General features: G+C 42.1%; 1 protein-coding gene across 1 annotated transcript; it reads left to right on the top strand.

Annotated features, from left to right (window-relative positions):
* The first annotated feature begins 143 nt into the window (after positions 1-143).
* LOC306698776 (matrix metalloproteinase-15-like) lies at positions 144-14,654 on the top strand. Its single transcript, XM_079163250.1, has 10 exons — positions 144-935; positions 3,042-3,190; positions 4,499-4,621; positions 4,711-5,033; positions 5,524-5,685; positions 8,305-8,726; positions 8,991-9,129; positions 10,405-10,555; positions 10,751-10,866; positions 11,889-14,654. Exons 1-10 carry the CDS (start codon positions 816-818, stop codon positions 12,362-12,364), a joined length of 2,181 nt encoding a protein of 726 aa, XP_079019376.1. The 5' UTR covers positions 144-815; the 3' UTR covers positions 12,365-14,654.
* Positions 14,655-15,774: the final 1,120 nt, after the last annotated feature.

Raw genomic sequence — 15,774 nt, 5'->3', positions numbered from 1 at the left:
CAGCAGATGTCCCAGTGACCGTGTGATGTGGGTCTGGTGCGTTAGGACGGAGAAGGAGGAGGGCCCTCTCTTCACTTGAGACCGCTACAGATCTTGTATCAGATAGACTACCACACAGCTGTTAGATGGCGGTCTCAATAATATTTACACAACGCGTTTCCGCTCCGAGATAAAAGTCGAGGACGTTTGTTGGTGCCAAACAGTGGAGGTGAAATTTGATCGCTGGCACTGAGTTCCGATTTTTTCCTTTTTTCTTTTGTCGTGCGCAACATTTGGCAGCAAGTTCAGAAACCGCTTCACTTAACAGTCACTTTTCGTTTTTGCTAACTGCGGAGCCCGTGTTTGCACAAAGTGTCAGGAGACTTCTTGTTGTGCTGCCGATCAGCCATTGTGGACGTGGGAAAGGGGCAAGGTCTAGTTTATGTGCCCGCCGGCTACAGTTTGAGCTGTTTGCACGAGAGGATCTGCGGCATGAACACTAGAATGAGCCATGAGGCTGCTGGCCCAGGACAAACCGGACTGCCCTCAACCGGGAACGGATTAGTATCATCTTGATCTATGTTTTTTTTCTTTTCCGAGGGTTTGTAAATGCACCTTTCTTTGCGCAACATATTTTTTTTCAGTTGAGCGAACCCCAGAAACGAGCAGATAGCCCACTTGTTGCGGAGGTTTGTGATTTAAATGTGAGAGCAGCAGAAGAGAAGAAGTCCCGCAACACTTTGTCCTGTATTCCTGCCAGCTGGAGGAAGTTGTTTGGCTGTTTTCTGTCATCACTCCGCAACAACAACAACAACAACAACAACAGGCAGCACATCATGAAGAAGATGGCATCCAAACAAGCCTGGACTCAGATCATCGCACTGTCGTCCTTGTTCTCCCTGACCCTGTGCAGCACAGCGGCGGATGTCCCGGAGGAAGAAGGCTTCAGTGCTGAGGTACAGTGCTGTCTTGTGGGTCACGGTACAGACCACATTTTCCATGTAGATGGTCAAAATATTCCTTTTTTGGTATTTGTCAATAGTTTATGAATCTACAAATGTCATCATGTTTCCTATAGAGGAAATTCTGTTTGCAATGTAGTACATAAATGTAGCTTTTCATAGGTTATGAGTGCAAATCTTCATGTGTGTTTTGGTAAAACCTCAAAGCATCCCTACTGTTGCACTGTAGGGATGTCCTTTGACATTTTTGACCTTTTTCCAAATAATACAGTACAGTACATGTGGTACACACATGAAAAGAGAGCAACATTATCTATCTATCTATCTATCTATCTATCTATCTATCTATCTATCTATCTATCTATCTATCTATCTATCTATCTATCTATCTAATTAGTAATAGGAGTGTGATTGTAGTACAAGTTAAAACTCAGCTGTAGGGTTGAAAAATAATTAAATATTATTGTTGATTGACTTTTGTCACATTTAACGAAATTCACGCTTAAACATGTTTGCGAGCAGAATTCATAAGCAGAGTTTTAACAACATACATTGTTTTTAACACACTGAAACATAGTTTTAAGCAGAAATAAGGACATTTCCATTTCTTTTGTTTGTTAATGTATTCACAAATTGCTACTTTTTGGATGAAGTTTACATCACTGGGGTATAAACATATAATTGATCAACAATATAATGTAATACGGGTGAATATAAAATATGTCTTAATAGTTTATCAATATGAATTCTTGGTCTTCACTCTTGTGAGTTAGGGATGTCTTCATGAGACAGGTTTAAACTGGCCTTTGAATATATGTACATGTGTATAAAGAGTTAATTAATGCTTTATAACACACGGTAAGGATCGGTTCATGTGAATATTATATAATTGTATTAAATACTGTGCTATCAACCATTCACACACTGTTAAGACCAGTTACAGATGGATAGAAGTTTTGATTGTTGCATTAATAAAAAACATTTTTTAAAGTCCTTATATCTACCTACAATTACATTATAGTATGTTATTAAGTGTTTATACCCTGATGATAAATGCTTAATTGAGGAGTTACCATTATTCTGAGCAAATTGTCAAAATAACAAAATAAGTCTTTTTTTTATTATTGACATGTGAAAATCTTATTCAGTTTCAATACATAATGGTGGAACACAGTTTGTTTTAGTGATCACCAATTTCATTCATGTCATTTTTCTATATTTGCCATATTGGGATAAATATAGAGATCACAACATTGATTTTTAGCTATTTTCCTATTTAGCTATTTTCCTTTTGCTGCTCTTCTTTCATGTTCCTGCATGTGAACAAGTCCACTCTAATGTTACATTGGTTGAGACTTGTCATGCTATGCAGAAATGGTCTCTCAAGGATTTTCTCTGTTGTGTGTGCACGCATGATGGGTTAGTGTGTTGCGTGTGTGTGTTTTGCTCTGGGCCTGTCTTCATCCCGTACATGCATGAACATGCGAGTCCCATGATCCAGCTGTGTGAGAGGGCCTGCAGTGTTGTTTTTGAGCTCTGCTCTTGAGGCTTCTTAAAGGGCAAAACTCAAAACTTCACAGAGGTTTCTCCCCCCCTGGAGCCATCGTCCTGTTTCCCTGGCTACGTGGCTCTGCACGCTCAACCTCACTGGCAGCAAACACGAAACAAAGAGGGTAAATCCAGCATGTGTCAGCCTTTTACCATAATTTGAAGGACACACATGCAGAGTTTTGTGTTTACCTTGTGTGCTACATTAGTGACATACTGCTCAATTATCGTCCTTTTAGTTCTCCTGTTTCCAGTTCTTCCTCTCGTCTCCTCTCCTCATCTTGGCTGTCAGTCAGGAGAAGGCGAGAGGAATGAGAGAGCAGGAATGTCGTAATGTTAATAGAAGCCATCTGGTTTCTATCTCTTCTCTCTCTTTTCTTTTAACTCCTCAGATGCTATCTCCAGTCATTAGACAGTGGATTAGCACAACAGTTTGTAGCTGTCATACGTATTGATACACCATGCAACGCACACACGAAAACAGACGCATGTGTTAAGCAACTTTTCCCATGCTAGACTATGCAAAACTGACTCCTCGCTTTGTCCTCACAGGCATGGCTTCGTAAGTTCGGCTACCTGTCTCAGGCGAGCGGTCAGATGTCCACCATGCAGTCGGCTCAGATTCTGTCCAAAGCCATCAGCGACATGCAGCGCTTCTATGGCCTAGAAGTGACTGGAGAGATGGACCCTGCTACTGCTGTGTAAGCGTTTTATTGTTCTATTGCGATGTTTTTTTGTTTCTGCAGGATGTTGGCCTCAAAAACATGTAACACCACTTAACATGTGGGTGGGCAGTCACCACAAACTGAATCCAGGGATCTTGCGGGATGTTTTACAGCATTTCTGATTTTTTTTGTTACAATAATTTGCATTTCTTTTTAAATTACGTTTCTCATTTTCGACGCGTTCTATGGTATACTTGAAATTACCACAAATTTCTGTTTGTCATCTGAGAATTCTGGGCAATAAACCTCAACTCAACAAACCAAGCATCGTGAAGCAATTTGTTTCAGAGCACTGGCTTTACACCGTCACATAATAACATTGTCAGATTAATGTGTTCGTATTACCAGGGGCTCCTGAAACAGTGCCAGCTTGTAATAACTTTTATGCCCAGAAGGTTTGGATTATAGTTTCATTTTGCTTATATCACATCTTGGCTAATGAGGCGAGTCCGGCTATTGTGTTATATCCTCACATTCAACTGTGAACTAGATTCATGGTATTATTAGACCTTTGCTCTCAGAGTGGACACTGTATGTAAGGTTGATGGAAAAATCATCACAAGGTCTTAAAGCAGAAGTTTGACAGTTTGGGAAATACGCTTTGTTAGAGCGTTAGATGAGAATATTCACTGTGTAACTGTAAATCTACAACAGCAGGTTAGCTTAGCTTAGCATAAAGACTGGGAAAAAAAGGGAAATAACTATCCGGTTTTTGTGCAAATGATACAAAATCTGCCTACTAGCGCCTCACAAAGAAACATAATATCTTGGTTGTTTAATCTGTGCAAAACATTGTGTGAATAACACACGTTTGCTGTATTCTTTTTCCTTTGACAGAACGATGCTGGCTGTTTCCCATTCTTTCCAGCCTTTGTGTTAAGCTAAGCTAACAGGCTCATATTTAGAATAGGCTGACAGATATGACAGTTGTATGAATCTTCTAATCTAGTGCTCAACAAAAAATGTAACAAGTGGATTCCCCAAAATGTCGAAACATTCCTAAACATAACAAACTGAGTTTGTTACTTGATGTTTAGTCCTTTAAACATTTTCAGTTTTCAGAGACAAGTCCTGAAAAAAAAGGACTAAAGTACAGTATATAGATTGATCCAATGGCCAAGAGAATATGGCAATTATACTACCTGTGCTAGCTGCATTTTGTGGAACTGAGGAAATGCTGCAGTCACTTTTTGCAGCGAACAGTTTGTAATGTGTGTGTGTGTGTTGTTTGTGTGTGTGTGTGTTTGTTTTTGTGTGTGTGTGTGTGTGTGTGTGTGTGTGTAGGGCCATGCGTCGTCCTCGCTGTGGCCTCCCAGACAGAAAAGCGGAGGAGATGAACGATGGCGCGAGGAAGAAACGCTACGCTCTCACCGGACAGCAGTGGGGCAAAGACCACATCACTTACAGGTTTACAGCATTGAAATGTATAAAAATAAAACAGCAAAGCAGAGTGTTTAACGTACCAACTCTAACTCGCTTTTTTCTTCTGGCTCCAGTATAATGAACCAGCAAATCCCCTCCTCGCTGGGCGAGGAGCGGACGTACGATGCGATCCGCAAGGCCTTTGACGCGTGGAGACGGGTCACGCCGCTCACCTTTGAGGAGTTACCTGCTGAAAACCACATCAGCATCAACAGCAGCCGGGCAGAGCTTGCTGACATCCTGCTGCTGTTTGCCTCTGGTTTCCATGGTGACATGTCTTTGTTTGATGGCGAGGGAGGGTCGCTGGCCCACGCCTACTACCCCGGACCAGGAATCGGTGGGGATACACACTTTGATGCTGATGAGCCTTGGACACTGGAAAACCAAAACCCAGAAGGTTAGTGTGCTGATGTCCTGTGGGAATTGAACCTGTGACTTTCTGGTAGCGGCATCATCTCTCTAATAAGCTGGTTATCTGTGGTCTTGTCTCTCCTGGTCAACTGGGCTGCAACCTGAAGGGTTCACTGGGTGCATGTCAATTACTTGCTGTGATGCCATAATAATACAATCTAACCAACTGATTAGCTTGTGAGAATAATGTATTAGCTAAATTCTATTTTAATGTTTTCCTCGGCTTGGGCTAGGTAAACACCATCTTCATAGTGTTGTCATGGATTAATGAGACATGATACCTCTTTGGTTCATTTATGTTCTATTTAATCTAGTAAGTATCAATAGCTGTCGTCTACTGTCGTGTATTTTTAATATAAGTTACAGTGTATTATATTTGATGTATTCTATTCATTACTGTAACATTCCTTTGTTGCATGTTAGTTTACACAAATATTTTTGACAAATATGTTCACACGATGTGTGTGCCACTGCAGGTATAGACCTCTTCCTGGTTGCGGTCCACGAACTCGGTCATGCTTTGGGTCTGGAGCACTCGGATAACCCCAGTGCCATAATGGCTCCTTTCTATCAGTGGATTCACACACACAACTTCACGCTACACGAGGATGACATCAGAGGAATACAGTACATATACGGTAAGAAGCACGCACTCTACTGACACACACACCTGTTTGAATCACTATATTTAATGATATTTAAAGCCTCCACCAGCAGAATTTGGACTAAACAACTTGAGAGCCAGTGAGTCCATTGGTTTATTGTTCGACATCAGCTATTGCAAAGATACTTGTCTCATTTCTTAAAGACATACTACTGAAAGACAGCGAACTCACCAGGAGGCAAACAAAGGAAATGTGTAAAATCACTGAGGTTGAAGTGCAGAATGTCAGCTGTAATTCGATGTTATATCAGAACATCACATCTGGACACCCGTCAAATGAAACAAAGAAGCCTTGTAAAGAAGCTTTGTGCCAACCGCACGCATACATCAGGGAAACCTCGCTCAAAACAGCATATCAAGCATGCCGTGATGATGTTCTCATGCTTTCCCTGGGTGAATAGACGCCATTGTTAATTGACAGATGGCATCTTTGTGTGTGTGTGTGTGTGTGTGTGTGTGTGTGTGTGTGTGTGTGTGTGTGTGTGTGTGTGTGTGTGTGTGTGTGTGTGCATGTTGGCTAGAGTAAGCTCATGTGTGTATTGGTGTACTGTATGTCGTTGCTGGTCTCTCTTTCTGCTGTGGCCCTGTTGTAAGAGATGTAATTACAGGCCCAAACACTCATTCCTGTCTTAAACTGCAGACGTAGATTCATTACAGACCTTGTTTACACTGAATGACTGATTTATGATTTATTTTGCTTCAGACAAAAACATGTTTATTTTCATGCATTTCATGTGTTGTCACATCTTTGACATGACATAACAGATAGAAATAAATAAATAAATTGGCCTGTTGCGCCGCCTACACTAGACATCTGCACCAGAGTAAACTAGAGCTTTTAGAAACTAGATGTGAATAATCTCGCTGCTGTAAATACTGAAATGTAAATGTTTTGACTGAAATTACACAGTAATTCCTTTAATCAAACAGAACAGAATAGAAAAGCCCTGCATTGCATGAGGAAAAAGATCTGAAGTGTTTAAATAGAGACAGCATAAACGCTGGTGGTAGGAATAAACATTGAGTTCCTTTGTAGAGGTTTGTATGCCGTAACTATTTAGGTGAGAGACATAGACTCTCAACAGTAGAAGGTAGTCAGTTATATACAAACCAACTTGTGAAATAATATATAAGTAATTCTAAGTATTTAAATACTTGTTATAAAGATACCATAAATATGGTAAAACCAAAACTCTTTTGCTCTTCATTATTTTAAATAAATGTATCTTTACTTTAAAGCTGTGCTCATCAATATTTGTATATTAACATGGAACCTAATGAATTTAACACCTCTGCAGTTCCCCTCAGCTGTACACAGCATTGTTGCCTCTTTCAGCACCTTGTTTAGACTTTATGGCGCCGCAGCTTTACTGTTTTGGTTCACTCTCATCTGCCTCTTTTTTTCGACCATAGTAAGCTGTTGTTTTCAGCTAACTAGCTTCAACAACCAACTACCTGCACAGCCCCAAACAGCAGAAAAGACAATTGAGAGTATCCTAACGTACTGACATACCGTCTGGTTGCACCGCTGCAGACAGTAAGGACCTGCAGTGGATAGTTAAAAGGGCCTCTAACGTCATGAGAGACCCCTCACGCTCCGACACCCTCTGTTTACTAGGGCTGTCCTCGACCAAAGACATTCTTTGTCAACTAACACTCTTACAATTTTGTCAACTGATCAATTAGTTCAATTTCTCCACTAAGAATCACACAAAAGCAACACTTTAAATATTGTGTTTACTACTGTAGAATTCTGCTCTTAACAAAAATGACTTGAATTGACTAAAGAAATATAAGTGGACTAAGACCAAAACAACCGATTCGTCGACTAATAGACTAAGAAGGGGGCAGCCCTCCTGTTTACCAGCCTTCCCTCAGGCAGGCTCAGAACTATACGCACATGGACAAAAAGGCTGAGAGACGCGGAAAGGCTACTAAACAATTGCTAATGCAATCCTGTCAATGTTCTTTTTTTTTATATAATTTGATGGGCCATGTATGTAAAGTACATGACTCTGAATATTTTATTTGTTCTATAGACATTTATTTTTTGCCTCTATTGCTGCTTTAAGACAACAAAAAGTAAGACTTCACAGTCTATAAATTCTATTGCAGATTAAAATGCTGCAGATGCTGAATTTCTCCACACGCCGATAGCTGAGTCAATGGCCAACATCAGCCCTCATATATTCCGAGCAGTATTTTTGGCTCAGTGTAACTCAATACGTCGTCAGGCCCATCAGCTGTCCGTACTTATTACATAACTGGCTGTATCTGTGTGTTTTCCTCTCTTAGCAACCAGCAGGGTTGATTTTTCCAACGAGCAGCGGCACAGTCGCAGTCGATCAAGTGAGCTTATAGCCGCGCCACATAATGGAAAATTAGGTTTTCTTTGTGTGAAGGAGGGATAGAGATAGAGAGAACATTGTGAGGACAATGGAGGAGAGTATAAAATACATGATTGAGGTATATTGCCACACAGAATTATTTCATTTCAGGAAGTTATTTTTTGCATTTTAGGTGAAAATATGAGAGGGGGAAAAACGTCTTCTTTTAACTGTTTAACTTAGCCTCTCCATCTTTTCATTCTCAGGCCCCCCTCTCCACGGTGATGCTCCACCAACTTCTCCTCCGGTCCTTGATGACAAACCCAAAGATGACTCCCCCACCTCCCCTTCTCCTCCTGAAGATGGACCCACCTCCACGTCTCCCAGCGTCCCCCCACCCGAATCACCCGACCCGACCGACGGCAGCCCGAATCCCCCAGCACCCCCAGGGCCGGGTCCCAGCCCTACCTCACCTCCTGTCCTCCCCACATCCACCCCCACCGACTCGCAGCCTGAGCCGGAACCTGTCACCCCGCACGTAAGAAAAGATGTCCCCCCTCCTCGGCCTCCTCCTCGGCCCCCTGCCCCTCCCCGACCTCCCAAGCTGCCGGACCACCAGGCCCCCGATATCTGTGACGGGGACTTTGATACGGTGACCATGTTGAGGGGAGAGATGTTTGTTTTCAAGGTGAGAAGTAAAAAATTATTGATCATGTTTGTGTGTGTTTAATTCAAGGGTTTGCTTTGGATTGGACAGCTATAAACTCAAATTCCCCTCATGTTGTGGATCATGAAGCATGTCACTGGTGTTTTTAACACCCCTGACCTACTTGAAAGAATTTGTAGAAATCTATGAACTAGCTTAACCCTGCTCAGAGTCAAAACAACATTCCAGTCATGCAAGCCAAAGTAAACAATAAATCATTCTGATGAGATTATTTTCCTTGTACAGGGTCGCTGGTTCTGGCGCGTGCGGAGGAACCGGGTCTTGGATAACTACCCGATGCCAATATCTGTCTTCTGGAACGGCCTGCCTAGTGACATCGACGCCGCCTATGAGCGCCACGATGGCAAATTTGTCTTCTTTAAAGGTATGCCAAAGCTGTTAAATACCAACAAAACCTGTCACTTTGCAAACCCGGCATCCACATGTTACGGAAAAACTTTCTTAGAAGACCATGCTGAGTTTTTTTAATGGCTCAGCACCGTGGTTAAGGGAAGCGCGTACAACTTGTTAGTTTCCGCAATGTTTTCAGCCACTTTACCCCGACGCAAAGCTGGAGCCAACTTGGAGTTTGTTTTCTATAAACATGAAATGGGGAGTGAGACACAATTCTGTGCTTTCATTTGAACCAGGCAGACTAAAAGGAAACAGCGCAAACTCAGCATTTTTTTTCCCCTCCGCACAATGTGACTTACGAGGATATGTTAATAATTCAGCACAGCTATAACTCTCGGGTATCTGGCAGAAAAACACACAGAAATATAACTCTAACTAAGTTATGTGATCAAGAAAATCGTGTTTTTCTGGTGAAACATTTGGGCAATATGACTGCAGATGGAGAATATTGAGTCTGTGTGTCTTTGTGTATAACTGCATCACAGAGTTCACATTTGTATTTTAGTGTTTGTGTCTGCTTTGAATGAGGCCTGTGCAGCGTGGCGGCTGTTGCAGGCCCAGTATGAGTCTTTCACTCCAGCTGAGCCCCAAAAGGCCTCATAAGAGAGGTGGAGGATTGCATCAGCCTTCCCAGCACACTGCTCCAGATGTCCACAGCCGCACAGCTTTCACTTTTAACATCAGGCCGTAAGGTGATTTGTCATGCTTTTCAGGATTTTCTGGGCTTTGGATCGCAGATTCTTTTTTATTCCCTGTTAGAGTTTTTTTGGGGGGGAGTTTTTCTTTAACCAAATCGAGGGTTGACGCTCATAGATGATTCTTGTAAGTGTTGATTTCTGATGTTGTCGTTATTCCTTCTTTTTTTTGTCACGTAAGGAAAGCTGCACAAGCTGATTTTGAGACATTGTTGCCTCTTCTCCAAAGAATTTTGGATCGTGTATGCATCGAAACCCTGCAGAAATGTTGCCCATATAAGTCCAAAAGAAATGAACTACTGTAGTAAACAACCTCTGATCAAAATGTTAAAACAGGTGTGCAGTGTGCACCAATTCATTTCATGAGGAAAATAAGTAGGCCAACCATTTCTACCTTGCCTGTCCTTACTGCTCCTCTCCTGGAGTGCGTAAACCCCCAGTAGCTCTGGCCATTGCTTTTGCTCCATTGCTTTGTTCTCCCTGCTCTTCATCTCTCTTTCCCTTCTTGTAGCCAGGTAACAAATTGCAACTCTATCCTTTTGCCCCTGCAGATGATAGATACTGGGTGTTCAGGGAGGCTGATGTGCTGCCGGGATACCCGCAGCCCTTACATGAGTACGGACAAGGAGTTCCTGCACACAAGATTGACACAGCAATCTGGTGGGAGCCCAACGGATACACATACTTCTTCAGTGGAGACAGGTACACCATATCACAGACACACACAGATGCATGCAACATGATTTGAACACATTTAATGATAACATGAGGAATTAAGACAATGATTAGAAGAAGACCTTTTGTCACCTTCCCCGCTAGAACTTTGTATTACTCTCGATATCTAAAGAGGGCTTTGAATCTCTATTTGTCTTAATATACCTTACTGTCTGTGTGCAGGTACTGGCGATACAGCGAGGAGACCCGCACTACAGACCGTGACTTCCCCAAGCCAATCAACAGATGGGGCAGGATCCCTCCATCACCCAAGGGAGCCTTCCTCAGCGATGACGGCGGTAAATAAGGACTTTCCAACTAAGCAAATACAGCCTTTATTTGCATTTATAAACAGCTTCTGTTTATGAGAATCACAAAGACACCAAACACTGTACATACAGTGTTGACAGCAGAGGAATAACATGAGTGAGGGAGGGAGAAAAAGAGGGAAAGGTTAGAGGGGTGAAATTGGGTGTTCCCAGAAAGGGAAAAAATTACATTTTTGGCTGCAGCAAGCAGAGCAGAAAGAAGGGTGAGGGGAGGAATGAGAGGTTTGGGGGTTGGCCCGTCCTTCCTTTTGGAAATTAGATTTGTGGCAGAGCTGCTCTACATGCACTCTGTAACAGTCAGATCTCATCTCCACCCAGAATGTCTCTGCTAAAGGTACCCTAAGACCTAGAGGAGTGTTTGTACTTCATTTTGCATCCCATTGTCAAATCTTAATGCATGTCATTGGTTTATGCTTTGTGTAGTTTCCTATTACTACATTTTAGGTATAGTCTGGTATTATACTTAACTGGTCCCTAACGAAACATACCCTATTCTGCTTCTTGTTCACACAAAAATGTTACTTAGATTTACCCTGTCAAGACAAATAGTAAAGTGATGAGACAATATGTGATATGTTTAGGCATTTAGCCTAACACTACTTCTCCAAAAGCTCTGAAGGGACAGTTTGACATCTTGATAAATACACATTTTTGCTTTCTTGCCAAGAGTTAGATGATTGATATCACTCTCATGTCTGTACAAGCTACAGGCACGAGATGCCTATCTTAGCATAAAGACTGGAAACAAGGGGAAACGGCTAGCCTGGCTCTGTCTAAAGGTGTCGTCATCAAAATCTCATGTTTTTGTGTCATTTCAAAAGCCCCACCTGTAGACCTCCCCCTGTTTGGAAGTCATTACTGTCAGTCAGTGACAAGTTCAGAGCCGAGACACCAAATATCAACACTGTACATATTCTACAGTATATTTACATCATAATCCATTGTACATTAGTTGAATAAGTTCATTCTGTTTTATTTTTCCTCTCATGCAGCTTACACCTACTTCTACAAAGGCGCCAATTACTGGAGGTTTGACAACCGCAAGACAGAAGCAGAGAAAGGCTACCCTCGCTCCATCCTGAAGGATTTCATGGGCTGTATGGGAGCCCCCGACCCGAAGCCCGATACAGACACTGAGCAGGATCCAAAATACAAACCGGTCGACCCTTCAGACCGAGGCAAAGACGAGCACAAAGAGCCAGACGGGGGCCGAGACAAAGACAAGAACCCGGAGGAAGACACGTCCTCTCGGCCTGACGGCACAGAGGAGGAGGACAAAGAGGTGAACGTAGTCGTGACGGTGGCCGACAATGAATCAAAGGTCATGACTCTGATCATGGTGATTGTTCCTCTGGTCCTGGTCCTGTGCATCCTGGTCCTAATCTACACCATCCTCAGGACTCTACAGAACAAAGAGACCCCGAGGGCTTTGGTGCACTGCAAACGTTCGTTGCAGGACTGGGTGTGAGGCACAGAATGAGAAGCGATAGAGCGGGTATTCATCATTTGGTACAGTCGTTACAGGCGTCAACATTTTTACTTATGGGTCTGACGCAGTACTTAAGTCTAAGAAAGCAGAGGATGAGTCACCGTTTTGGGCCCCATTCATTGTGAGAACTTTTATCGCTCATGTGAAATAATGCATACGTGGTAAAATAGGTGCCCGTGGAGCTGCAGTGTAAGTTTCCTTCTACTGGCTCTTCTTGAAGTTTTTCTCCTTTGTGCCTTCCAAATGTCTAAAAAGGGTACTTCTATTTCTTTAAGAAAAAAATCACGTTTGTTCCATCATAGCTTAAAAAAAAAAAGACACATCTGGTGTCAGCCACCAGATGTGTACTCTAGAAAACACATGTCACACTAGGAAGGTCCGTTTCTATTAATTCTAATTGTACAGAGGAGGGACCAGTGATTTATTCGTAGTCTAAATGCAGATCAAGTCAATAATGCACATAAATTACACAGAAGCACACGTACACATCATACACACAAACATGAGAGCTTAAGGCTATAAAATTAGCTATACAAATACATGCATTTATATGAACAGGTTTTCCATATGCTTGACGACGATGCCTCAACCAATCTAGACATTTTTCTTAGTTTTAAAACAGATCATTTCTGTTTTTGTCGTCTTTGTTTTGCTGAGTTTGCTTTACTGCAAATACACGCGTGTGTGTCTGTGTTTTTATTAAACCCACTGACACTAGCACGTCCTCCGACCAGAGCAGGAATGTCAGACAGCTGTGTGCGTCCATGACCGCCCGTCTCCCACTGAGCCCATTATGTCTGCCCTCTCCCTCCAACAGCACATGATCTCCAAAAAACCTCGAACTGCACTCATTTGTGCATGCGTGTCCACACATGCAGACACACACGCACACACTAAGACATAGAGACCACTTACCCAAACAAAGGCACATAGTTTTTGCACACAGACACAAGGGCTCCAGCCTCCCCTCCTCCCACCGCGGCCTCGATAACTGTTCTAACTACACCACTAAAACACAATCCCAGTGGAGACGCATTGATATATACGTCTAGTGCCAGGGCTTGGATAAAATACAGCAAGGGGGGATTTATTCACACTTAACGAGAAGATTTGAAAAGTGCTGTGGTACTTTACAAATGATAGCCATCTCAGCTCGACCTGTCGAGAGTAAAATCATAGCAGCAGTATCCGTCTTTCTGTATGTCCTCTTCTGTTGTTCATGGCTAAGGCTAAATAGCGTCGAAGCAAATTAAGTGAACATGGGAGAAGCCTGCAGGCTAGAGAGGAATGGGCCAGGGTCTGGTTTCCATTAAGCCCACATGCTGCTGATTTATTAGTGGCATGAGGAGAGGAGAGAGAGGGGAGTTGGGGAAAATGCAAAAAGAAGGAGGTATAAAATGTAATGGTGGGGAGAAAGGGGAAATGAGAGAGAATGAGATGACGAGGGAAAGAAATAAACCCGGGGAGGCCCAGATTGAGGAGGTGGAGAGGGAGGGCTCTGCCAAAATGTCCTGGCCAGTTTTCTCTGGAAAAGGAGGAGCAAGGGAAAGAGGGAGGAAGGATCTCTGGGAGGAACAGCGCTGGCGTTGCACCTCCTGACCTAGATTGGGACACTAAGTCCACGCCTCCTTTTCAAGTCTTCTTGTTTTTGCTCGGTTTGTTGTCATGAACTGTAGGTGACTTCCTCTGCGACCCCCTCCTCCCTTCCTTATCTGTCGTCCTCTCCAATTTTTCTTTTATTCTTTCATTTTGAGTCTTCTTTTTGTCTCATTGCTGTATACCATACCACACTAATGCTCTCCCAGATGTATTCATTTTCTTCTCCACTCTCCTGGAAAGTTAGCTCAAGCATTTATACTTAATGTACAGAAACATCTGCAGAAAGTGTTCATTGAGTCTCCCTTTATCTATCTGTCTGTCTATACCTTGCTTGTGTCGGTGTAAAGCCACTATTGACATGCTAATCATTACCTTTTTACTTGTGTCTTTACATTGTGCCTATATTTTCTTTTTGCCAGTATTGTGCCTTTTTTCTGTGAATAATGGGGCGGCATTTTTTTTTTTTTTTTTTACTATAAATAGCACGAGGGAACATTTTTTAAAATGTTTTTCTTTCCTTTTTTTAATTCTTATTACTTGTAGTTTTGTAAATTTTGTTTTTGTTCAGGTTTTCTGTAAGAACATTATTAGATTATCACAAAGTTGATGCATGCAGGGCATGTTCTGTAAGGCCTGTGCACTCCTGTGTAGAGTACGTTAAAGTTTTCACAATAAAACTTACAGGTAAAAGCAACAAAAGCCTTCTTTGGTGCAGTTTTTGGCTTCATGTTATTGTAACTGTACACCTATAATCAGCTGCGCACACATCAAGTTCAAGGAGTTAATTCTACTTTTGGCCACAAGAGGGGATGGTTGCTTTGAAAATGTTAAAAACAAAATCTTAATAATGTTCATCACTTTCAGCACAATATACACACACAATGATGAGAAACTAAAGTTAAAGCTCATACAAAAATCATGTCTGTGTACACAGAGGCAGTGCTGGAATGCACACTATAACCACTGCACATAGGTACAATTTGGAGTTAATTGTACGATTTCCATGAAATGCTACTTAATAATCCATTTCAATAGTTTTTAAAAACATTATATATATTTAATAGAGAAATAGTAAAGAATCCGAGTACATATCCCAATATACCAATAAACAGATATAATGTAAGAGTGTGTGTGTGTGTGTGTGTGTTAGAGAGCACCTTCCTGAATGTCTTTATGTCAGAGGTAATCAGGATTAGCTTCCATCACAGATCATCCACTACAGCTTTACCTCTGCATCTGCTTTCTCTTTCGTCTACTCTCTCTGTTTTTCTTGCTTGATGGCAATTCTCTCTCCTGACACCATTGCAGTTCATTGTTTGTTTTAATCTCCTCTACAATCAATTAAATAGTGCAAACAGCTTTGGTTTCCTGAGAAGTTTACCCATGAAACAGTTGTTCAGTTTCCACACATTTACCTTAACTCTCCTCCTTTCCCATGAGTCTGTGTTCAAACGGCCCCTGTCCCGTAACAATAATGTCCTGTGTCTTATCCAGATTTCCAATTAGGATTGAGGCCGCTATGGTGGTGCCCATATTCCAGTCATGGGCCAAGGGTCTGTGTCATCGACCTGCTCGCCCAGCTTATCCCCTGCTGAGCTGATAATGGGATCTTTACCTGTCTGTCTGTCAAACGTGTATAATTTACCCTGACTGATGCTTACACAGGTTGTTTGTTTGGAACCCCATAAACCTTTCCTTCAAAGCAGCTATTCTTTCACTGTTACAGTTCTACTTTTGACTTCAAATGTGTCAAATCCTATTACCAGAAAATCAGGTAATGAGGGCAGTCC

This window comes from Pholis gunnellus (assembly GCF_910591455.1).
Source record: "Pholis gunnellus genome assembly, chromosome: 7".
NCBI lineage: Eukaryota > Metazoa > Chordata > Actinopteri > Perciformes > Pholidae > Pholis > Pholis gunnellus.
This window is presented reverse-complemented; position numbering and strand designations above follow the sequence as displayed.

Coding starts and splice junctions, on each gene's coding strand:
- LOC306698776 (XM_079163250.1), top strand. CDS start 816: ATGAAGAAGATGGCATCCAAACAAGCCTGGACTCAGATCATCGCACTG. Junction 936..3,041: donor AAGAAGGCTTCAGTGCTGAG/GTACAGTGCTGT, acceptor TTGTCCTCACAG/GCATGGCTTCGTAAGTTCGG. Junction 5,034..5,523: donor GGAAAACCAAAACCCAGAAG/GTTAGTGTGCTG, acceptor GTGCCACTGCAG/GTATAGACCTCTTCCTGGTT.